This window comes from Alligator mississippiensis, chromosome 4, assembly GCF_030867095.1.
Source record: "Alligator mississippiensis isolate rAllMis1 chromosome 4, rAllMis1, whole genome shotgun sequence".
Classification (NCBI taxonomy): Eukaryota; Metazoa; Chordata; order Crocodylia; family Alligatoridae; genus Alligator; species Alligator mississippiensis.
The window spans coordinates 236673234-236697195 of record NC_081827.1 but is presented as its reverse complement, the minus strand read 5'-3'; the positions used below and the strand labels follow the sequence as shown (position 1 = coordinate 236697195).

The window sequence follows — 23962 nt, the reverse complement described above, 5'->3', positions numbered from 1 at the left end:
TGCTTTCTAAGGTAATATTAAAACACTCAAAAACATTCTCTTTACATGGACACTTTCCTACCCTTCTCAAACGTCCTTCTCCTACTTTCCTCAGACAGAACACAGTCTCTTTGTCTTCAACCTGTAAACCTACCAACCAGTTTTATTTCCATGATAAAGGTGTTTAAAGGGAGAAAAAGAATCAAAATGTATACCCTGTTATCTATGTTTTAATTATCTTGCGTCACCTCATCATCTCTGATCTTTTGGTTACAATCTTTCTCCATTCTGTCCCAAATTGCTATTGCTAAAATCTCCAGTTTCTGCTATTTAGACCATTTTGTCTTTGGTCTAACTTTTAAGGTCTTAGATTTACAGTGGGTCCATCTACATATGTGCTTTATTGCAGACTTGACTAATTAGCTCCGCAGCAGAATGTCACAGTCTACATGTGCTACACATATTAGGGCACAGTAAATTAATTGACTCCACCATAGGATAGCATTGTGGGGGTTGCCACCACCTGATGCCACAACCTGGAGCCTGGGGTTGATCCCCCTAGATCCTCTGCTGGCTGGGGCTGCTTCTCCCTGGCTCAAAGTGCTGTGGTCCCAGGAGCATGTGCAGATGCTGCTCCTGGGAGCAGTTTTCTCTGGCTCAAAGAAATTTGGAGCCAGAATTTCTCTGGCTCAAAGAATTCTGGTGCCAGAATTTGTCACATCACATGTAGATGCACCCAGTATAACATACGTTACAAAGTTTAATTTTTGACCTCCTTCTCTTACTGTTTCCTATAATTTTCCTTTGCTTTGACTCAACATTCCTTTATTCTTCCTTTTGCTTCTGTCTGGTATATTTCTGAATCATCTACCATGGATTCAATCACTTTATAGTCTTCTGTTCATCTCTTTGTCTCCATGCTTTTCCCATTCTACTTCTTCTGCCTGACATCACTCTTCCTATTCTCCAAGAGCCATCTGTCTCATTGTTTGAAGCCTACTATTTTCATCAGCTTTCCCTTGTGTTACATAAGTTCCCCTCCTGTGGCTACCTCAGTCTCTATAGAAAACATTATTACTTGGTTTTATGTGCAATGTAATATGATATGCATTATTATTTATTTTTACATCTCCCTTTCTTTTCTTCAGCATTACTGTATGATAAAGTTTTCTGCTCCAGGTTCTCTACTGGATCTAGCATATACTTATGCATATTTGTTTTACTTTTAGCAAATGAATAAACCTACTCAGCAGATTAATCATAAACACAAGTTTATGGGATCAGGGTGTTAGCCTGCAAACTGATAAGGGCATTGAGTGTTGTTTTTAAAATGTTTTGAAAACAGTTGTGTCACAAATACATTAATTAATATTCATTATTGTGGCATACTGTTATACAGTAGTAAATATTGTTGTATGACATTTGAGTATGAAATTGCAAATGTTGCCATATGGTACCCTTACTGTATAGCATATTGTTCTTCTGTAGACACTGGTATGCTTTGAAATCCTGAAGAGAATATTTACATACACTCAACCATACTTCAGATAGATGGTATGTCAAAGGCAGCTTTCTGTAAGTAATCTTTGGTGTCCTTGGTGAAAATAATGAGACTGTATAGACCTTGGGAATCAAAGTCTATTAGTTGTTTAACCTTCCCAACTAAGGGCAATTACTGTACCTTATCATACAGGAAAGTGACCTCTGTCCCCTTGCTTTCATAATTGAGAATGAGAATCTCTCAGTATGTCTGACTGCCAGTGTTAAGAGATGGTAAGGGTCAAAAAAGACTGGAAGTGAAAGGCAAGGATCAGCAATTTAGAGGCAGTTATTAATATGCTGATTGACTGTCACTTGAGTTTAGACCATTTTAGCAACTACTAGCTTTATGCATGATCTTTTAAAAACAGATTTTTCCTGAGAAAGAAAATATAATAATTTGTTTTCTTCTCTAGTTTGTTAGGTCACCCCTCATTTCCATAAAATATTGTACTTAAAAATCAAAACTCCTGTGACTTCATTGCAACTTAGCTTTCTTGGAACAGCCATGTAAAATTATTTCCCTGCTTTTTGTCTGGTGCACTGTGAACTAGGTTTGGTGCTGGGAATAACAGCAACATCGCTCTACAGTGTGAGTTAATTAGGAATCTCCATAAAATGGCAGAGTGAGCCTTTAAAATTAATACATGATAAAAACTGAGTTGAATCATTTTGTCTTTTACAACTCTCTGGTACAGTATATGTATTTACGTGAAACAAGAGAGCTTGTCTTATCTAAACTCTTGGGACCAGGCTGTGTTCTCTCTTGAAAGGAGAGCTCCTTCTTAATGAGCAGTTGTCTAGTGCTTGGACAGGGTCTCCCTGGGATCAGCTCTGACCATGAGTTGGTTACTTTAGTCATGGTGCAAGCTCTTTTTGCTTAAATTAACTTATATATAATATATGCTTAATAATCTTAATAATCTTACATGAAATATAATTGTTATTGAAGCTCTTTAAAATCCTTTAATGGAAAATGCTTTGAAGGCATAAGCTGCAGTTATTTAATGTTATTATTCATACTTGATTATTTAAAATGATCTTAATCAATTGGAACAAAAACCTGAAATAGATCAGATGCAATTCAGTTAGGACAAGTGCAAGGCCCTGCACTTAGGATAGAACAATCAAATGCACAAATACAAAATGGGGAACAACTAGCTAGACTGCAGTACTACAAAAAAGGATGGGGCTAGAGGGGACCAAAACTGAATATAAATCAACAGTGTGCTATTGCTGTTAAAAGGAAAATAAGCTAATAGCATATTGGATGCATTCACAGGAGTGCTGTATGAGACTGCAAGTCATAAGAAATGATTCTTTCACTCTGTTCAGCACCAGTGGGCCTTCATTTGGAATATTGTGCCTAGCTTTAGGTATTGCACTTCAAGAAAGACCTGAACAAATTGGAAAGCACTCAGTGGAGAATAACAAAAATGTTTAGAGTTCTAGAAAATATGATATATGAGGAAAAATTGGAAGAACTAGGTTTATTTTGTCTGGAAAAGAGAAGACTGAGTGGGGATTTGTTAAGCTGTGAAATACAAAAAGGCTTGGCATAGGATGACCATACATGCTGGTTAACCTGGGACAGTCCCAGATTTCAAAGGCCAATCCCAGCCACTTGTTGAAAATTAAAACAAGGATCCTGGAGTTACAGGAGCATGGAGCGCAATCTAGTGGGGAGGCAGAGCAGCATGGTGCACCAGGCAATAGGCTGTGCAAAATTTTGCTGGCTGTTTTGTTTTGACACTGTTTCGACCAATTTCAAGGTCGAAACAGTAAAATCGAAACAAAACAAAAGCCCTCGAAATAGCCTCGAAACAAAATGAAAGTCGAAACGTTTCGACCATTAGCTGGGCTGGGCTGACTTCCCATCCAGCTGGGCTAAAGCGCAAGATCCAGTAGGAGGCAGCCCAGCTGGGCTGCTTTCCTGACCCCCATGCTAGATCATGTCAGGGGTGAGAGGCAGCCCAGCCGGGCTGCTTCCCCAACCCCTGAGCTAGATCGTGCTGGCATCTGCCTGCAGTACCGTGAGGCATCTAAAAGATGGGCTTAATGGCTATGCCCAGACAAGCAATGGCCTGCAGTTTGTGGCACCTCAAACCTCTTTGTGTCACCACAAACCACATGCAGTGAATATTAAAACATGCCCTGAGCTGCAAATATGCAGCACGTGGCCAAAATTTGCTACCAGGATTCAGAACAAGTATGCACCAGTGCACACACAGGCCAGGCCATCCAGAGCAATGCTCTGGTTGCTGGCCAGGCCTCCGTGCTACCCGACCTGTGCCCCTGCTGTTCCAGGCCACTAGGTAAGACTGCTGTGTCCAGCACTGGTGCTGACTCCAGCCTCCAGCTCTCCCTGACTGAATAGCCGGGAGGAGCTGGGCAAGGGCAGCTTGCCCTTTATGGGACTATTTGTCCCACAATGAAGCGCACATGCAAGGGCATGTGCTGCGGCAGTTTGTGTCGCTGCAAGTACGTGCCTCTGCATGTCTGAACATTGGCCTATGACTCAACCAGTAGGGACAGCTGAGGATATGGGAGCTTTAAGCAGCTCCATGAGGCTGCAGCTGGAGTACTGCATCCAATTCTGGGCTCCTCAATTTAAAAAGGATGTGGAAAAGCTTGAGAGAGTCCAGAGGAGAGCCACGTGTATGATCAGAAGGCAAGAGAACAGGCCTTATGATGAGAGGCCATGGGACTCTTCAGCCTGGAAAAGTGCAGGCTCAGGGGGGACCTGGTGGCTGTCTATAAGTAAATAAGGGGTGTACAACAGGATCTGTGGGAACATCTATTCACCAGAGTGCCCCAAGGGATGACAAGGAACAATGGTCACAAATTCCTTCAAGACCATTTCAGGCTGGACACAAAGAAAAACTTCTTTACTGTCCGAGCCCCCAAGGCCTAGAATAGACTGCCTCCACAGGTGGTGCAAACACCTACTCTGGACTTTTTAAAATAAACATTTGGACATCTGTGTTTCTGAGATCCTAAGACCCTACCTGACTTCCTGCCCCTGGGGCAGGGGGCTGGACTCGATGATCTTCTGAGATCCCTTCCAACCCTAATGTCTATGAAATCCATGTTGACTTTAGTAGCTCACTATGCAGTGTGCTGACTCTCTCAGATCCCATTTTAAGGCCTTTGATTTTCTCTGTATGTTATATCAGGAGTCACAGTTTCTGGGACAGAATTCTGGATTCCACTTTGAGACCAGGCACCTAAAACTCTGTTGCTGTATTTCTGTCCAAATCCATTATTAGCTCTAGCCCTAATGGATTTTGCTAAGATCCTATACGAAGTCTGTAGTAGAGCTGGGAGTTGAACTTCTATGTTCTGAAAGTGACTGCTGCTCTTTAACCACAAGCTAAACTGGATGTTTCCATATTTTAGTAACTTAACTGGTTGTGGTCAATTGTCCACAAGTTCTTATCACTTTAGATTCAGAATACTGTATTATTAACATTACTTTCCTAAATAGAACAGATCAAGATTTTTAGACACTGCTTTTTAAGTTTTTCATTTGCAATTATTGTACAGAGAAAAGCGGATGTACAATAAGCTTTTAAAAACTTCTACCATTCAAATGAATTGGCAAGGAATATTGGCCCACCTCAACACCTGGTCCAACTCTGCTGCTGGCAGTGGCTTTGCATTAGGGATGAAATTGGGTCGCTGTCTGTGACTGGAAACTCAGAACAGTGTGCCTGCTTTGAACTCTTAAGCACAATATTTTCACAGGAGCAATTACCTTTATCTTTCTTTTTGTATGAATTATCTTACATGACTCTAAATTAATACCCGAGGGCTCAGATCATCAGTCTCTGAAATCCACAGCTCTGGCAGAAGAATCCCTATGAGTTTATGGAGTTTGGCTTTTATGGGTCTTTTTATCTTTTATTCTAAAGAGTTCAGACTTAAGTATTAAGCCACCCTTGGACCCCATTTCCAAGCTACATCATTAGATGAAAACATATCTATCCTTGGTTCAGAAACAGGGGAAGTTACCCACATATCTAATTTAGTCATGACTGAATCTATTGCTAACAGAATATACCAATGTTCCTAGATGGCACAAAACTATCTGAAGGGGATTAATACCCACATACCTAATGATTTTTAAATCAAATTGCACATGTCAGGACTTGCCTAAGAGATATTTCTAGGCTCAGAATTATGAGTTATCATCATAACTGTTAAGGATTTTAAGAACAGGGGACCCAGATTGTTCCCCAGCTTGGAAAACCCACACAAGAGACTGGCAGATCTTACAGACTGACCATTCAGTGGAGCCAAAGAGAGTTTTTTATTCTTTGCAGAAGTGGGACTGGATTTGGCACCCAAGTTTTCAGTTCCCTCCAGATCTGACAGGGCAGTTCACATATTGATTATTTTTTAACTCTTCCTGTACTGTCTGCAGTACCCAGTGGGTCAGAGGTACAAAACATGGAAGTATTTCATGCAAAAAATAAATACAAATTTTAGGCTCTGACTGTATTATGTTTACCCTGGATTCTTCATTGCTTTTCATATTAAAGGGCATACCTGTGAGCGAAGGCACGCATTGTTTTTTTGTGTGTATTGTCTTTAGTGCAGTTGCCCCTGTCCCTAACACATTCCCTTGTACCTGAATCTGTGCACTTCTCATGAGCATTGTACATAGTGGCCAATTGTGGAAAATTCCATTTCTTGTTGATTGGAGACAGAAGGATGAGAAAAGGATGCTAGAGGGGAAAAAAACACTGAAGAATTTATATTTGCCTTCTTCCATCTTCGATAACAAGCACACCTAATGCAAAATGAAAGAACTGTACTTCATGCAGAAACATCGGCGTGCAAAAAAGTTGTAATTGCTGTAGTTCTCACACTGTAATCAAATGCCATGAAACTAAGTTCGTTATGAAGTAAATAAACTGGAAAAAAAATCTTCACTAACAGTGTAATATAAATTGTACTACACTGTGTCTACACTGTCGTAGTGTTCCACTTGGAATAAAAGAGGAAGAGGCATTGTAATGAAATCTTTAACCCTTCTACTTCTCTCTATAATATCTGCAAAGGTTGTGCTGAAAACTGATTCTGCTGGAGAGCATGCTGTCTGCTGAATCACAAGAGTTAAGGCAATATGCCCTGTGAGTTCTTGCAGATTTAACAGCTAAAAATAGTTTTTGAAGAGCTGAGCCATATGGACCAAATTCTTTCCTACCTATGTTTCTGCAACATCATTGAATTAATCTGAGTTGTGCAGATGGCTGATTGCATAGTTTAGCCAATACAGATATTGTTGACATTAATAATTTTTCTCCTAGTATCTGTCCAAATGGATCCCAGTGTTGGTGTTTATGTGCATGATGTACACAAAATTAAAATCGTTTAGGCTAGGGACAGAAGTTATACATAAACCGGTTTAAGAGATCAAAAATCAGTTTAAACCTGTAATAGAACAAAAGTGCAGTGCACATAAACCAGTTTCAAAATGGCTGAAACTGGTTTGAGATAAACCTGGTTAAGTGTAGTATCAGATTTAACTGCTAGAGGATAAACCAGTTTATGGAACTTCTGTCCCAGACCCCACCCTGCGGCGAAAGGAGTAGGGAGGGGGCTTATTCCTCCCTCTCTCCTGGGGACCCCGGCTGGGGTCTGCCTGGCGAAGATAGAGCAGGCCCTGTTGGGCATTCCTACCTCCACTGTCACTTGAGTTGGGGGGGAGGGGAGGGAGATGGTCAGCCCTGTGGGCAGCCTGAAGTGAACAGGGGGAGGGGGATTTAATCCCCTCCTCCCTCCCTTGTTCCACTGGCATGGATGCCAGGCTGGGCTGCACCAGCCGCTGTCATGACCCTCCTATCCCTGCTCCAGTGGCAGGGCGGGGGCGTGGCCAGATGCAGCTGGCATGGCGAAGCAGGTAGGGAGGGGGTTTATTCCCCCCTCCATCCCCTCTCCAGATGGGGGACTGCAGCTGGGGTCTGCCAGCCCTGGCTGCCACCTCTGCCACTTGTACCTGGCCAGACAGACGCTAGCTGGGGCCCCGCAGGGGAGAGGGGATGAAGCAGGGAATAAACCCCCTCCCTGCCCCTTTTGTCATGGAGCAGCAAGTGGGGGGGACCCTGACAGGGGCTTCTCTGCCCTGGCCAGGCAGACCCTGGCTGGGGTCCATGCCAGTGGGACAGGGGAGGAAGGGGGATTAAACCCCTCTCCCTCCACCAGTTCACTTCAGACTGCTGATGAGGCTGGACATGCCCCCCGCCCCTTGAGGGGAGTGGAAAATGCCTGACAGGAGCTGCTGCACCCTGGCCAGGCAGATCCAAGTCTGGGTCCCAGCAGGGGAGGGGAGGGAAGGGGAAATAAACCCTTTCCCTGCCCCTTTAGGGGGCCACACTCAGCTGGCATCTGACCAGGGTCTCGCCAAACTCCTTCCACCCCACCCCCAAAAGCCTGGCAAGGGCTGTTTCTCCTCTCCTTCTCCAGGCACAACCCAGCTGGGGTCTCTGAAGGCCAGGGTGGGGGCTTAAACCCTTCACCAATCATACTCAGACCTGTAGGGCCTGGCTACATCCCCTCCTTCAGCTCAGCTTCCCTCCAACCTGGCTACTGCAGAAGGGAAGGGAGGGCTCACGCTAGCTAGCACCTCTCCCTGGCTTCTGGCCTGAGTCACTGCAGGCATGTGCCTGCATTTCTGGATTCAAAAGTGAATGTCTATTCACTTGCAAATCCGTTCAATCTATGCAGGTTACACTAGCCTGCAAAGATTGAATTAATTTAGGTTTGTGCTTTTTGAATATCTGTACTTAGCCTTAACAACAAGTTTCTGTTCTCACTGTTTGATTGACAGCATTCATAGAAACAGTCCTTGACTAACAGAAGCCAGAGCTTATCTTCTTCATAGCAATTTTTGTACCATGAAATGCATCACATTAGTCTTCAAGGTCAACTCTGTATGAGGTAAGCCTGAGTTGTGTTTGAGGAAAGTGACTGTAGTATAAGATATAGATTCCCAAACAAACTTTAAATTAGTTATATTGGATATTAGTAGCAGTCAGGCCACTGCAGAACAGACTGCCCTACTTCTTGTCTGAATAGTTCAATACTAGCTTGAGTATCTCAGCACTACACTGTAATCACTTCTGTGGCTGTAGTATTAACATCCTTCCTTGGTTACTGGGGGAAATGGCATAATACAGTTTTGTAACAACATATTCCAGACTTCACATCAAATTCTTTCAGGAGTAGACAAAGTCAATTTTAATACAAAGCACAGTATTAACTTACAAGTGACAGTTCCTTACAGTTCTCTAGTGAAAGGTTACAGAAAAGGTTTGTCATGGTGTCCTCATTTCCTATCTCCCAGCAAGAATCTGATAGGTGATGTCTCTCAAAAGAGAGGGAAGGATTTTTTGGACCATTTTTGTATTCTCCTAATTACATTCATGTGTTGGAAAAGATGTACAAATTATTCTCATCTCTCCTATAAAGAACAGCCACACAGATCATTCTAAATGATGTACTATAATGACATGTTAGATCAGCCTACAAGGAAGGTGTGACCTTATCAGAAGTGAGTCCAAGCTGGACCATTCCCAGTCATGCATCATCTACCCACTGCCACGTGCATAGTACACAACAGAAATATGTTGAAGATGCTTCAAGATTGTCCTTAGCAATTGCCCTCAAGAATGTTGAAGATCAAGCAAGGGGAAGTAGTCAGGTAGTGGCATATTCGTAAGTGTATCAGTCTTATAGTCTGGCAACTTAGAGGAGAATATGTTGATTTTGTAGTTCAGCTCAGCAGAAGGGGAATGTTATGGATGGACTCCAAAGGGTATGACGCTAATTCATACTTTTCAAGCATGCGGCATTGTATGTATAAATCTTAGTTTTGTTTTAGTCTTGTCTTAGTTTTGCTCTAAGAGACACAGGTCCAGGTCATGCACTGGATTCTTTCCTGATCAGATGAAGTAGTCATTTACTGTATGTGTTCCCACAATTTCCTCAAATCCTCCGAATCCTTCAGGAGGTGAGATAAGACAAAATTCGACTTGATACGCATAGCTCTCACTTGGCTACATCAGTGTTGGTTCTTGGTTCTCCCAAATAAACTGGTTCAACCATCCATTTTGCCACCAATCCTTGCAGACATAGTTACATAGAATCATGTGCCCTTTGTACCCAGGTAATCTTCACCAGTACCCTCTCCACTGGATTATGGTTGGTTGATCGGTGTAAAGAAAAGCTGTTCAGTTTTTAAGGGTATTCTGATTTTTGTGGATTATTATATAATAGATTGATTATTGCCCTCCCCCCCCCCCCCCCCCCCGTTGGCTGCTCAGTAACAGCTTTGTCCCTTGGAAACTTACATCTTGATGTTCTGGACTCTTGGTTGTCTTTAAAATGAACTAGCTTCAGTGAGATTTCATTCAAAATATCACCCATCACTTACCTTTTAAAAAAATCACACAATATTTTCACACCCTAGCACACGTAAACTTCTAAAAGTTCTGTTGAGAGGTTCCCTGCACATGGGACCTAAGCATCATTCCTACCTCTCTGACAGAGCATCCCTTTGAACCAGTGCAATTGTATTCTTTATATTTGCTATTAAGAAATCCTAGAAATACTGATAAAATATTACTATACATGGTAGAAATTACCTCAAAACAGATTGTGTGTGAGATTTAGATTGTTTTTCTATATACTAGTTTTCATATGGTCATAAAACTTAAAACTTGACTCAAAATTTATACCAAAAGTAGTTTCAGACGTTCACCTCAACACTTACACTTCTGTATGTATGTTTACTTCAGCTAACAGCTAATTAGCCAATACATTTACACTTGTAGAAATATTTCTACTTCAGACCCATATCCTGAACATTTGGGATGGAATATTACCTTATTTACTGCATAAATTGAAGTTATTTTGTAAATCACCCTGGCTATTTGTAGCTTTGGACATGTGTCCAGAAGGTAAGCTGTTTCTCATAGGCCTTGGAAATGGATCCCAGGTTGCATTAGGGTCTCTGATGATGCAAACTAATTGGCTTCCGCATCTGAGATTAAATCTTATTCTACTAAAGTTTAGGCTTAGTAGAATGCTTAAACACAATCCTTGCTTACATTTTTAGGATAACTACTTATTAGCTACTTTTAGCTTTGCTCATACATTACTCTTCACTGTTTTCTAGCACTGACCTGTACATTTTTTTACTCATGTTGGCTGGACTGTTCTGCAACAATCGTTTAGGTAGGACTTCTAGCTCCCTGCTCCCTACAAGGTGAACTACTGGCCAATCATGAAGTGTGTGATGCTCAAAGCTATTAGCTGTAGTTATAGCCATTTCCTTTACAGTAACCATGGCTTGTCAAGATGTTCTGTCTCTGAATTTTATGAATTGTGCTCCTTCCTATTTGGACTTCTATAATACTAAATGGATCATTACACTTTTTACATCCTTGGGAGGGATCAAAAGGACATACAACATCCCAGTCGATTCCTTTACTGTGCTCACAGTGTAGCTGAACACTGAAAATGGAATCTGCATGGACATACCATCTTGAACAAGTATATCTGGTGCAATGCAAATATATAATCTTTAAATAGGTGCAGGTACAGCCAAGTAAACCACTTTTTATAGTGTTAGTGATGTTGTAGCCACAATGGTCCAGGAATTATGCAAAAGGCAGGGATTTTGGGGGGGTGATATCTTCTACTGTACCAACTGCCTGGTTGAAATAAAGTTAGATAAGCTTATGAATGCAAGCTTCTTCATCTGGTCTGAGGAGGGAAGCATACAAGCTCAGAGCATGTAAAGAGCCAGGAGTAGAGCTGTGAAAATGGAGAGGGGAGGGAAATTCTCAGGGGTAGACAGCAGAAGAAAAGCAGCTGATTAGCTATCAAAAGGGAGGAGGTAATTAATACCTGTTGTGTCTAGGAAGACATTCAGAAATCAGGTCCATTAGCGTGTCAAAAATCAGTTTCAGTGTTCAGTCCTTGGTTCTCAGTGTCCAGCCCTGTTATGATTTTTTGTTCCAACACTCACCTTTTAAAGGTGTTCGGTAAAGCACAATGATAGGTCAGAAAAGGACACTGACCTCATGAAAAATGTGCTCCTACTAATGTGTGTGTGTGTCTCTGTCCTTTATATTTTTTCTGTGTGAGTTAATTCTGGTGCATTGGATCAGATGTATTTTATAAAAAACATGTATGGGATCTATGGATGCTGGTGAGTTTTTTGTGGGTGTGTTAATAGCAGTGGAGATGTGCTGACATCTAAGTAATCTATTGCCAAGGTAAGGCTGTGTCTCATTTGATGTCTGTTGAGCAGTGGGGAGTTTGCTTCTGATGGTGAGTTGAGCAAGGTTGAGGGGTTGTCTGAAAGCCAGGAGTGGAGGGGCTGAGAATATTTCTCTGAAGGTTTGATCTTTGTTGGGTATAGGCTGTAACTGTTTTAGGATTCTTCTGATTGATTCCAGTGTGAGGTGGTAGGTGATGAATAGTAAATTTCCAGAAAAACAGTGTGTCAGGGTGTGATGGACTGTGGAGTTTTACTGTAATATTGTTTTGTGTTCTGTTCATGTTATGTTGCATAATTCATCTTATGTTCTATAATTCAGTTAGCCTATGATGCTAGCATGCAGGAGAAGAAGGGTTAATAGATTCTCAGCTAAGTGTCAGGGTTGCAGACAAGATGGAATTATAGCCTCCAGGGCCTCAAATATCTTTTTTGACATATCAACAAAGGTATGATGGCCCACACCCGGGAGTCTAGCAGAGCAGATAAACATACAAAGGAGAAGGGAGTATGAACTAAGGGTTGCCATCTCCTTGCGGGAAAATCTGGAAAGTCAAAAACCAGCAGGGTTGCTCTGGGGCTCAGGAGGTAGAAAGACCAAAGGGGACAACCTTTGAGGGTGCTCTGGGCTGTGTGGGCTGGAATGGTTTTACCCTTTGGAGGGGGCAGACAACCTTTGGCTGGGTTGCCTTTTTCCCAGTAAATATCTTTATTTAAAGAGACTGTCTGCTTTGCTGCTTGGACCTTTATACAGCACTCACTCTCCCCAGCAAGAGGCAAAGGCTGTGAACAGGCATTCATTTGTATAACATTTTTGACAAATTTCCACTGGTAGAAATCTTTCCAGAGAGGAAGCATGCAGGTGTTCAGCCTCCACCTCTACCCTGCTCTCTACACCTTCCTGAGACTGTTGATTCCAATCTGGGGAAGACATGGGGACCAGTGGCTGCTCCACTTCCTTTGGTCCTTGGGGGTGGGGGTTGAGTGGTAGTGGTGAGGGGGAGGGTGGAGTGATGGCAAAAGACTCCCTGCACCTTACCTTGACCATGGTCTGGGGAACAGGTAGGGAGCAGCCTCCTCTATTCTCCCAGTCTCCAGAAGCAGAGCAGAGGGAGCACTGAGGAAAGCCCCCAGCCCCTTTTCCAAGCTGGGCAGTGCTGGATCTGGGGAAGTGGCAGGGAGCAGGGCTGGCTGCTGCCCACCTGTCCCAGGCTAGTCTGGAGGAGGAAGGAAGCAACAAGGCAAAGCCCCTGTCCATTCCCAGCCCGGGGACCTTAATCTGGGGAGCAGGCAGAGAGCAGTGAGCAGGTGCTCTTCTTTACTCCTGGTCACAGGGGATGGAGCAGACGAAGCAGGGGGGAACACCCCCACCTACTCACCAGACCGGGGACTCCAGTTTGGGGAGTGGACAGAACACAGCAGAAAGCTGCTCCTCCTCTTCCCTCCTGGTGTATGGAAAGGCTGGGAGCAGGTGCCGTGTGCCTTCTCTAGACTGGAGCCTTTCCCTAGTGCAGGGAAGTATATAAGCATTCATTCTACCAGGAGAAACTCTCCCAGGAGCAAGCTGTACCAGGGCAGAGTTAGGTTATTTTTCTTCATGGGTTATTTTTTTTTGCCATTTTTTCTCTGTGAGAAACCTTGTGAATGCCTCTACACTCATGGTTTCTACTCGAGAGCTGTCTGTACATGGCCGAAGTCCCTCTCTCTGGAGTGGAACTAGATGCTAGGTCCTTGAGTCAGGCCCATGGAAAACCAGGGAAGGTCGAGAAACTGAAAGGCCAGGGCCTCAGAGAGGGAAGGAGCCTGGGCTCCCGACTTGGTCTGGAAGCTGTGCCTGGGGTGGCTTTGGAGGAATCTCTCAGGCCATGGTGGTCCTGAGCACACATCCCCTAGAGAGCACTCTGACACAAGGACACCAAAACTACTTGTCAGTTTGTTTCCATAGTTTTAAATGGTGTTTATAGAAAATTGAAAAAAGGGGTAATTTAAAATATCAAATAGTTCATTTTGACATTTTTCAAAAGAAAAGGTTCTGTTAGAAAAATGCAAAAACATTTTCTATTGACACTTTCTAAATAACCTTTTTTGGCTTTTCATTTTGAAGTGATTTCCTATTTTAAAAAATTGCCTAAATTACAAGGAAACAAGTTAAACCTATGAGTAAATAATCCAGAAATTGAACAAATGATTTGTATTGAAGGAATAAAATGTTTTGGGTCTACACAAAATAGATTTTTTTTTTTGTTTCTATTATTTTTCCCAAAATCTTCTAAATTGAACGTTTCCCTATTTTTTCAGTTTTGTTGTTGAACCAAACTCTCTCTTACTTGTCTAGGTCAGCTTGCAAGCTCTTGTCTACTACTATGCCAATTCAGAGGCTGTTCCTCACAGCCAAACAGTTGTATTCTGTTTGGTGAAGCAAAGCCACATTATGACCTATATCATATTTCTTTTATGACTTATACAGTTGCAGTACCCTGTGGATGGTGCTGCAATATTTCCTTAGCTAGAGTGTAAAAAAATGACTTGTTAAGAACATTGAATTTACAATGTAATTTCAATTGTAAGCTCTTTGAAGCAGGATTTGTCCATGTTGTGAAGTGCCTAGTTAGTATGTCTTTGAATGCTGTATGAGTAATGCCTAAAAAGAGATCATCTTTGTACCATCACCTCGGAGGAGCAAAACCTGCATTTATAAATGTAATACGGGTAGGTGTTTCATAAGAATGTAATCATGAAGTAGATAAGAATACATATATAAAGATTTATTTTTGTTGCATTTATTATATTTATTTATTTATTACTTTTCAGCTGTTACATGCCTCTCGGAGAATAACCATTCTGCAGATGTCACTGAGTGCCTGCAGTGGATAGGACCTATGCCTCCCCTTGTACAGGAGTGTTTAGTTCCCTGCAAAGATGACTGCACATTTACACCTTGGTCTAAATTTACAGCATGCACCGTAGACTGTGAATCAACAAAAAGTAGAAGGAGATCACTGACAGGTACCACCAGTGTTTAACAGAGACAATTACGAATAACTTTTTCAGATATTAATGAATTGACTTTGAATTTTTGTCAAATTGCAGATTGAATATTAAACATCTGTGACAACTTTATATATCAAAAGGGCTCATTCAGGTGTGAAAATGGTATAGGATTTGGCCCACACTATTTCAGTCTGGGTTGCAGATAGATCAAAAGGGATTTTTTTTATACTGAAAATAATATAAGAAATATTTAGGTGTAAACTAGCAAAACAAAATGATGCCTCTTCAATGCACAAATCCATGCCACTTGTGTTACGTTGAGAAAAATTGGTAGAAAACTTGGAAATATCCCAAATGATTCCATTTAAAAATGTTGGGCTCAGACTTAGATGAAGTCCAGACGTACCACTCCAGTAATCCATGGTAATGCCAACCTCATAGAATTTTCTAGCAGTGTTAGGCTGATTTTATCTGATCTCTTGAGATATTAGTAAAAAATGTTGGTTCAAGTTCAAACTCCATTCCAGTACTTTTATCTCTACATCAAGTATTTGCCTACAGTATTTTTGTAATATTGTTATTTAAATGCTAAACAAACCGAGAAGCTTTAGGCCTTAAGAGTTCAGGCCCATTTGTTTTAGTATTGGCAATCTTTCTCCTTTGCCACACTTTGCTAAGCCAGATGGAAGTGAATTATGCTATTTTTAAAGATTTATAATAAATTTACTGTTATAGTCACACTTTGCACTTGTAGCATTTCATATGTTCTATTTTGCATTTAAAAGGGCTGTGCTTTAGTTACTTTTGGTTATTCCATAGCAGGGGTGAAACATCAAAAGCTTTTACACAGAATGAAAAATAAACACGACAGCTTTCATAAACATACCCTATGTTATAATGTTTAGGAACTGAATAATAGTTTAAGTATGGTGGCTATTATATTTTGCCTTTTTTCTTGTAACCACATACAAAATAATTTTGTTATTGTTGGCATGATTCAGGTTTTTAGCAGTGGACCATTTCATTATACAAAAATAACAGAATAAAAAGTTTTATTCATGAGCTTGGCTCATTAAAGATAAAGGTTTCTCTTTTACATAAAATCCTTATTATGGAATTTTACATCGTTTGTGGCAAAGAATTAATAGTATATTGCCCTCAGTATTGGTGCCTGCACTTATAGACAAATAGAAATTTTCTATCCCGCTCAGACTATTATATGGCTAAATTTACAGCTAAGGTCTGATCATTAGGAATTAATTCAATGACCATTTTTATGATATGTTTAGATCTATAATTTCTTTATGCTGATATGTATATTCACTACAGTATACCAGGGGCCTAATTTTCCTCCTCCTCACTTCAATATAAATCTGCGAATAGGTCTAGCTGAGTCAATGGACCCAAGTGAGTGTAAAACTTATGTCCTATGAAGGCTTTTTAACATCGCTGTTCTGCTGCTGAGTCTTTATTGCATTGACCAGGCTGTGTGCATTGCAACACAGCAAATTTAGTGGAGAAGTTAGTTGAGAATTATGAGAAAATAATTTAATTCAATAAGATACAAGAACAGTGTACATAACATTTCTACAGTTGAAATTCTGTGCTCCTTGATATTCACTTATGGCATTCAGTCTATGCAACAGGCTTTGCTGCCCACAAATTCCCAACTTAATGAAGTACCATCCCTGAATCTGATTTTGTTTCTGCACCTTGCATTTTTGCATAGTACTTATGTCTGTGATATCTGTGCACTTGTCTGTGGTGCTATCCATCTCCAGGCAAAGAGGGTATGGCAGAGATAACATGCTCTACTAATTGATGTCATGCTTCATCCCTACATCTGAGTTTGCCATCTGATCAGGCTGTCTAATCTGGCAGGTCTCTGGATGATAGGCATTAAATGTTTTGACTTTAAACTAGTAGACTGACTTTCCAAGAGCCAGCATGGCACATCCAATGATGTGAATCATGTTAGCTGTAGTATGATGAAAAGACAGTTTTCCAGTTTGTCACAGGGTACCCGCACTGGGTTAAACCAGATGAGTTTAATTAATTTACTCATATATGTTGCTTTTATGGACTTGGCACTTTGCTGCCTACCGTGTCTACTTTCTTCAGGCCTTGGCTTTTTTTTTCTCCCCTGCTTATCATAGCAAGAATTTTCTTCTAAAACATTTTTGGTTGAACATACATGGTAATTTCCTTCTCTGATCTTTGGCATTTGATCACTTTTCTTTCCACTCTTCTTTGCAATGGCAATTGACTTTCATCTGGGCATTATCACCCTGAGAAACACACATAAACTCCTTGGGTTCTCCTTCTGCCTCTTCTCATCTCCCTCCCAAGCACAGGATTCTGAAAACCCTGAGACTGGAATCAGAAGGGATTCCAAAGTGGTGCTGGCAAGAATCAGAGCCCGGCAGAATGGGACAAAAGCAATAGGGAACTGGTTGAAGAACATACTGTTGTCTCAGTTTGAGGGAGAAATGGATGAGGCTATTACATGTGTCTCTATGCAAGACATCATACAACCTATGGGATGATCCTACAGTTGGATATCAAGAGTCTGCTACAGAAACCTTTATGTCTTATGGCCTGAACTATAGTCTGGAACTAAGGCCTCCACATTTACTCAAGCTAAAGATTAAAGCAGAACATTTGTCATGGGAAATATTTTTATGGATTTTAAAAAGAAGTCCTTTCTGTATCTGTGTGAGTATGTCTCCTGTTCTTGTTCAACATATTGTCTCCCTATGCTCAAATTAATGCCTTGAATTTATCATAACAGCTCATCAGTGTATGGCATTTGGTGGAAGTCTCCTAACTGAATGTTAAGTATCTGTTTCCTTCCCACTGTATGTTTTCAGTCTTAGAGTCATAGAGGCTTAGATTCGTAGTGAAGTAGGGCTGGAAGGGACCTCCAGAGGTCATCTAGTCCAACCCTGTGCCTGAGGCAGGCTCATCCTTATCCAAACCATCCCACACAACTGTAGTCTGATATAGAGTTTAGATTACCCTCAACCCTGACACAAAATAGATCTAACATCTTAACCTGCCCCAGGTAAAGCTGGGAAACCTGCCTCTATAAAATGTTGTCAATATACGCTCCCCAGCCCCCAGGGGAAGGCAAGATCCCCCACAATCCGTTTCAGTTTGACCATAGGGTAAAATTCCTTTCTGAGCCCAAATATGGTGATTGATCTGACCCTGAACATCTAGCCAGGCTTTGCTCCTAGAAGAGAATCGGTATACCCCCTCTGAAGTCCCCAGCCTTAGCTGTAGCCATCACCCAATGCCTCTGAGGAGGCTAAAAAAAACCCTTGACACATATAGCAGAAAAAAGGGAAGGGGGTGGAGCGTGGGAGCAACAGCAAAGCTGTAAATTCCCATGGTAGAAAATAGGTATAGCTACACCTAGATATTCCCTAGCCAGTGACTGTCCAACCTCTTCTTGAACACCTCCAGTGACAGAGAGTTTTTAAGTTCCCAAGGCAGTCTATTCCACTGTCTCACTATTCTTACAGTGAAGAAGTTTTTTTTCTGGATATCCAATCTAAATTTACTCTGCTGCAACTTCAGGCCTTTGGTCTGCATCCTCCTCTCTGCAACAAGAGACAAAAGGTGCTTCCTCTCTTCTTTATGGTAACCTTTCAAGTACTGGAAGACTGCTATCATGTCCCCCCTTAAGTGCCTTTTCCTCAAGCTGAATATGTTTAGCTCCTTCAACCTTGCCTCTCATGACTTGCTTTCCAAGCCCTTTATCATCTTCGTTGCCTGCCTCTGGACCCTCTCTAACTTCTCTATTTCTTTTTTAAAATATGGAGTCCAGACTAGTGCATAATACTCCAAATGAGGCCTAACCAGTGCTGAATAGAGAGGCACTAGCACCTTCCATATCTTCTGTTGATGCATCCTAAAACTACAAAAGGCCATTTGTTGCCTCACATTACAGACTCATTGAGTCTGTGCTCTACCAAGACTCCAAATCCTTTTGCATACTGTTGCCATCCAGCCAGATGTCATTCATTTTATATTTGTGTTTTTGATTATTCCTCCTGAGGTGTAGCACCTTGCATTTGTCTGCATTGAATTTCATCCTATTAGCTGTGGCCCAGGTTCCCAGTCTGTTGAGATCCTTCTGAATTCGATCAAGAAACAGCAAACAGGCCAGTTACAGAGGAGTTTGCTAGTGAAGCTCTGCTTGGAAAGAGGGGCAGGATGTGAGAGGCAGCAGATTAGAAGTCCCAGACAGAGGGTGGAGAACTTTGCAATCCCAGAGCCATCTACTTACTGCTCTTCTTTTGCTTCCACTTGTGCGGTGTCTGTCCAGGCAGGACCACACAACATCTAGTCTTCTACCCAGGTCCTAATTTGGTTCTGTGGAGGAAGGACTGCCAGAGGTGGTGCTAGAAAAGAAAGAGGGCATAGACTCCCAGGAAGGTGGAAGCTGGAAGCTTGTAATCTCTGGGAGCAAAAGGATGTTGTCATCCCAACCTGCAGTGGTTTGCCTGGAGAACAGAAATATGGAGTGCTAGCAGTGGAGGAGGAGGAGCGCATTCTACTGGTGAAAGAGGCCAGGCCAGAAATTCTCAAGTTGGGGAGGATTGAGACCACTGCCACAAAGAGGATGTGATGGGTGGTGGTGGTTGGAAACTCCCTTCTGCAGGGGATGGAGAGATCCATCTGCTGGCCTGAGCTGTTGTTCTGGGAGGTCTGCTGCTTGCCTGGAGCCTGGATTTGAGATGTCATAGAAGGATTACTGAGACTCATCCAGCCCTCTGACTACTACCCCATACTGCTCATCAATGTGGGCACCCATGATACTGCCAGAGGTGACCCTGAACAGATGAAGAGTGACTACAAGGCTCAGGGTGCAAGGGTGAAGGGGACAGGGGCACATGTGGTGTTCTCCTCAATCCTTCTGGTCAAGGGGAAGGGCCCTGGCAGGAGTGGACACATCCTGCAGATCAATGCATGGCTGCACAGGTGGGGTCGCCAGCAGGGATTTGGCTTCTTTGACCATGGGATGCTTTTCCAAAAAAGATTGCTAGGAAGAGATGGGATTGACCTGATGAAGAGAGGGAAGAGCATCTTTGCAGACTGGCTCGCTAACCTAGCGAGGAGGATTTTAAACTAGGTTCACTGAGGGATGGAGACCAAAGCCCTGAGGTAAGTGGGGAAACAGGAAAGCTGAAAGAAGCACAAGGAGGATAGGACAACAAGTGTGACCTCCTCATTCTTCCTGAGAAAGTAGGGCAATCAACTAGTTATCTCAGGTGTCTGTACAAGAGCGCTTGGAGCCTGGTAAGAATTGGAAGTCCTTGCACAATCAAGGAACTGATGTGATTGCCAAAGGCTTGGTCTTGGTGGGAAGTGTTCAATGCCTTCTTTACCTCAGTCTTCACAGGAAAGTTCAGCTCCCAAACTACTGCACTGTGCAACACAGTTTGGGGAGAAGGTGAGCAGCTAGGTGTAGCTTGTTCTTTATCTCTGCCTTCCTGATTTTGTCCTTGTGGGTTCTTGCTATTTCCTGGTATGTGTCCTTGGTGTCCTGCCCACTCTTTCATTGCCTGTATGCTTTCCTTTTGCATTGGAGGTATTTTAGAAGCTCCATGTGCAGCCATATTGGTCTCTTGCCATTCTTGTGCTTCCATCATGTCATGCCATGTTTCTTGTTGGGCCTCCAATACTGTATCCCTTAGAAGCTCTCAGCCCTCATGGACATCTTTATCCTTCAATCTGTCCTCCTATGACACCACACCTATTAGCTCCAAGAGTTGGATAAAATCTGCCTTTTTGAAATCTAGCATCCTAATTTTGTTGATCCCATGCTTTCCTTGTCTTAGGATCTGGAATTCTAGCATATCATGCTGTGTATATTTGCTGTGTAAATTGTACACTGTATCTCTATGACATTAGCCATTAATGGAGGATCAGCAATAAACAAAATCCTAGTTGGAAAAAATATTTTGGGTCAAAGGCTTATGTAATCAACAAATTTTTAGGCTGAGATTGGGAAATGTGAATTAATTTCAGTTTATTCTGAATGCAGTAAAATATGCACTGTGGTGTTGGCAAAATGCATACGTAGGTAAATAGAGTTTTACTTAATGTGGTTTACTAAATAGTTTTACTAGTGCACAAAATATTCCATTTGAAAAAAAATATCTTCTTTAATTAAAGCCTTTGGGTCTTTGAAGAAAATTTAAAATACAGTATTACTGAAAGCTGTTTTTAAAATGGTCTGTGGGAATTATAAAAATCTCTTAATTCTATAACCATTTATTGGAAGATGGTAAGTCCTTGAACTGCAACTCTTTATCTGGAGTGCATCCATGGAAGTAGACTCCACTTGTAGAGGATGGCAGGGTCTTGTGGAATCAAAGGCATCATGTAAATATGAACTCAGCATCCTTAATGCTTTCGCATCATGTCATGCTGTTTATATAAGTAGTACAATATTTAGAAGATACACATATATAGATGAGTCCCAGATTACCAAGTTTACTCCCTATATATCATATAAACTTGCAAAGCGTAGCTACATACATACAGCAGTATGTATGTAGCTCTGTTGGTTTCTGGCAATTTTTCAAAATATAGAACACAGTTGATGCCACTAGGGGGCTTGCAAACTATTATAAGGGCACACTCCTTTTCATGTACACTATGGGGCTTGACTAAAATCAGCAGAGTTGTACTTTCAAATGTTAGAACTGGATGTGTTCCAAAAAGACTGTTATACTGTGCATTTTAGCCGTTTAAATGATTTAATTTTTCGACTAAATATTGCAAGATAATTGATTTTCACAGGCACCCAATGTTGTAACTTTTTTGTCTTCTAGGATAGCGTACTTAATCAATTTCTGGCCTATTTTCTTACTCCTATCTCTATATTCATTGCAGTTATGTCTGGAAAAAGGATGGAAATAATTTCCTTCAGATTTATTTCTGTTTGTTTGCAAATTTTTACACTTTCTGGAGCAAAAAATTCCCTAAACTTTTGAAAGACAAATAGTGAAGGAATTAGAGCTTGGAGCATGACAATATTGAGATCTTGTAATATAATGCATTTCTCTATGGAAATATGTGAGGAGTTGATTCATAAAGAGTAAAATCAGATGTGACTGATCCAGCTGTCACTGGATTAAGTGAAAAACTCCCATTGCTTTCATGGGTAAAGGACTAGAAAACAGGAAAACTGATTATGTGAATTGTTTGGTATATATATTTTGTTTGTGTGCAATATAAGAGTGAAAACATGTCCATTGGCATTGTAGCTAAATGACTGCTTACCAAAACATATTTTCAGAGTGCTTAAGAGATATTGGAACCGTATCTTGAGTGCCTGCTATGTCTGCAGATTGTAAAAGGTGACCCAGAGATCCTTCTCTTCCAGTCAATTATGCCACTATCTAGGAGTTGGCCATAATCCTCCGGTCAGGCTTCGTGAGGTTATCTTGCTCCAGAATACCCAGATATAATAACCCTAAATGTTACCTTTTCAAAGTTTGGAGTAACTTTCTTGGCCTCCTGAGAGTTCAGAATGCATCATAGAAAAGGAGTCCTGTTCTGCCCTTAAAAACACAAAACAAAATGATAGTACCTGCTTCCTGCATGTGGAGCAGGGGGAGGCAGGTCCTTTAGAAACAAGTCTCTGAAGAGTCCAGTTGTGGTATCCCCCCACTTCCTTCCAATGAAGTACTGTGTTTTAAAGACCAATAGATGCATTGTCTGCCTTAAGCTACTGAGAGATGCTTAAACAACATGCCTTAAAAATCTGTTAAGGGAATCAAGCCAGGAACACCTAATCTGGTACCAATGAAATACATTCCAGACTCAAATAATTTACCAAAGATTATCTTTCTTCTTTTCTTCAAAGCATATAGTCTGTGTGCAGGGCGCATATTTAACTGGTTTGTAAAGTAGCCTCAAAGAAAGAGTTACAGCTAACTTAGACCCTTTTGTAGGTTTCCCTAGCAACCATTGATTGTAAGGGGAACAGAGGCAAAACAATCAATTTGTTTTCATCAGATAATTAAGGAAAATGATATTACATGAAATTACAAAGAATTTTCTAGCCTTACAATTACTGCAGTAAGTCTTTTCATATTGCTTGCTACCCTATCCCACAGAGCAATATTTCTAAGTTCCTTTAAGTTCCACGGTTACCCCTGGAGATAACTACATTGTCCTTGTACTCCAAAGCACTGGCAACAACTAATAGGTGCTTTTGAAACATTCTTGTGTATTAACAACCAGATTGTCTTGGTTTTAATGTTACTGAATTCCTGCAAGTATAAATAATATGATGTGTTGTTATCAAAAGCAGCAGATGTTAAGCTAACAAGCATATTTCTCTGGTTGGAACAGGGAGAAGCAGAAAGCGAGACAAATGCCAGAATACAGAAGTTTATCCTCAAGTTGAAATGGAAGCATGCCCTTGTGAAACGTTTTCTTCCCAGCCCTATGGAAATTGGTCAGATTGCATTATTGCAGGGGATAAAACAGAGCCTCAATTAGGAATAAGATTCTATGGAGACCCCAAAGAATGTGGAGAAGGTATACGTCTCCGTGCAATTGCCTGTTATGATAAGACCGGCAGACTTGTGGAGCCATCTTACTGCAGCAGTTCTGGTAAGAAGACAAAGAAGTGTACAATGCATGTAAATGACCCTGATATTCTCTGCTCATCTAGTGAGCAAGTCACCCTCTGGTACCCAAGTATACTCTTACTTACTGGGCTGTAACAACTTTTATAAAGCTCCCATAAATGCTGAATGTGAATCTGCTTTCCAACTATGCGAGTACACTTTCAACAGCTTTCTGCAGCTTTGATTGTACAGTGCCTATGACCTTTGAGCATCTTTACATGTGCTCTGGGGGGAGAGGGGGGAGACTCTTGGGAGCCGCTCTAATTAAAATGTCCATGGTGTCTCATGTATTTATCATCCCATGCTTCAAAATGGCAGCGGAGGTGCTTTAACTAAAGCTCATTCGATCTCAGAGCAGGCGTTGGGCATATGTATAGGTGTCCTTTGTTACTACTTCAGTACAAGGATCTGTTTTATTTCTATTATAAATCCCCACCTTACAGGCATTTGTAATTAAGATTGGATAGAAATGTGTTCTATTGTGAACATGAGGAAAGTCACAATG

At 41.5% G+C, this 23962-nt stretch overlaps 1 protein-coding gene across 2 annotated transcripts in view; it reads left to right on the top strand.

Moving 5' to 3' along the window:
* THSD7B (thrombospondin type 1 domain containing 7B) overlaps positions 1-23962 on the top strand; it is a 680297-nt gene that overhangs the window by 445405 nt on the left and 210930 nt on the right. For both annotated transcript variants that reach the window (XM_019480192.2, XM_019480191.2), the window contains exons 13-14: positions 14621-14815; positions 23177-23440. In XM_019480192.2, coding sequence (XP_019335737.2) covers positions 14621-14815; positions 23177-23440 — 459 coding nt within the window. The remainder of the gene's footprint in view (positions 1-14620; positions 14816-23176; positions 23441-23962) is intronic.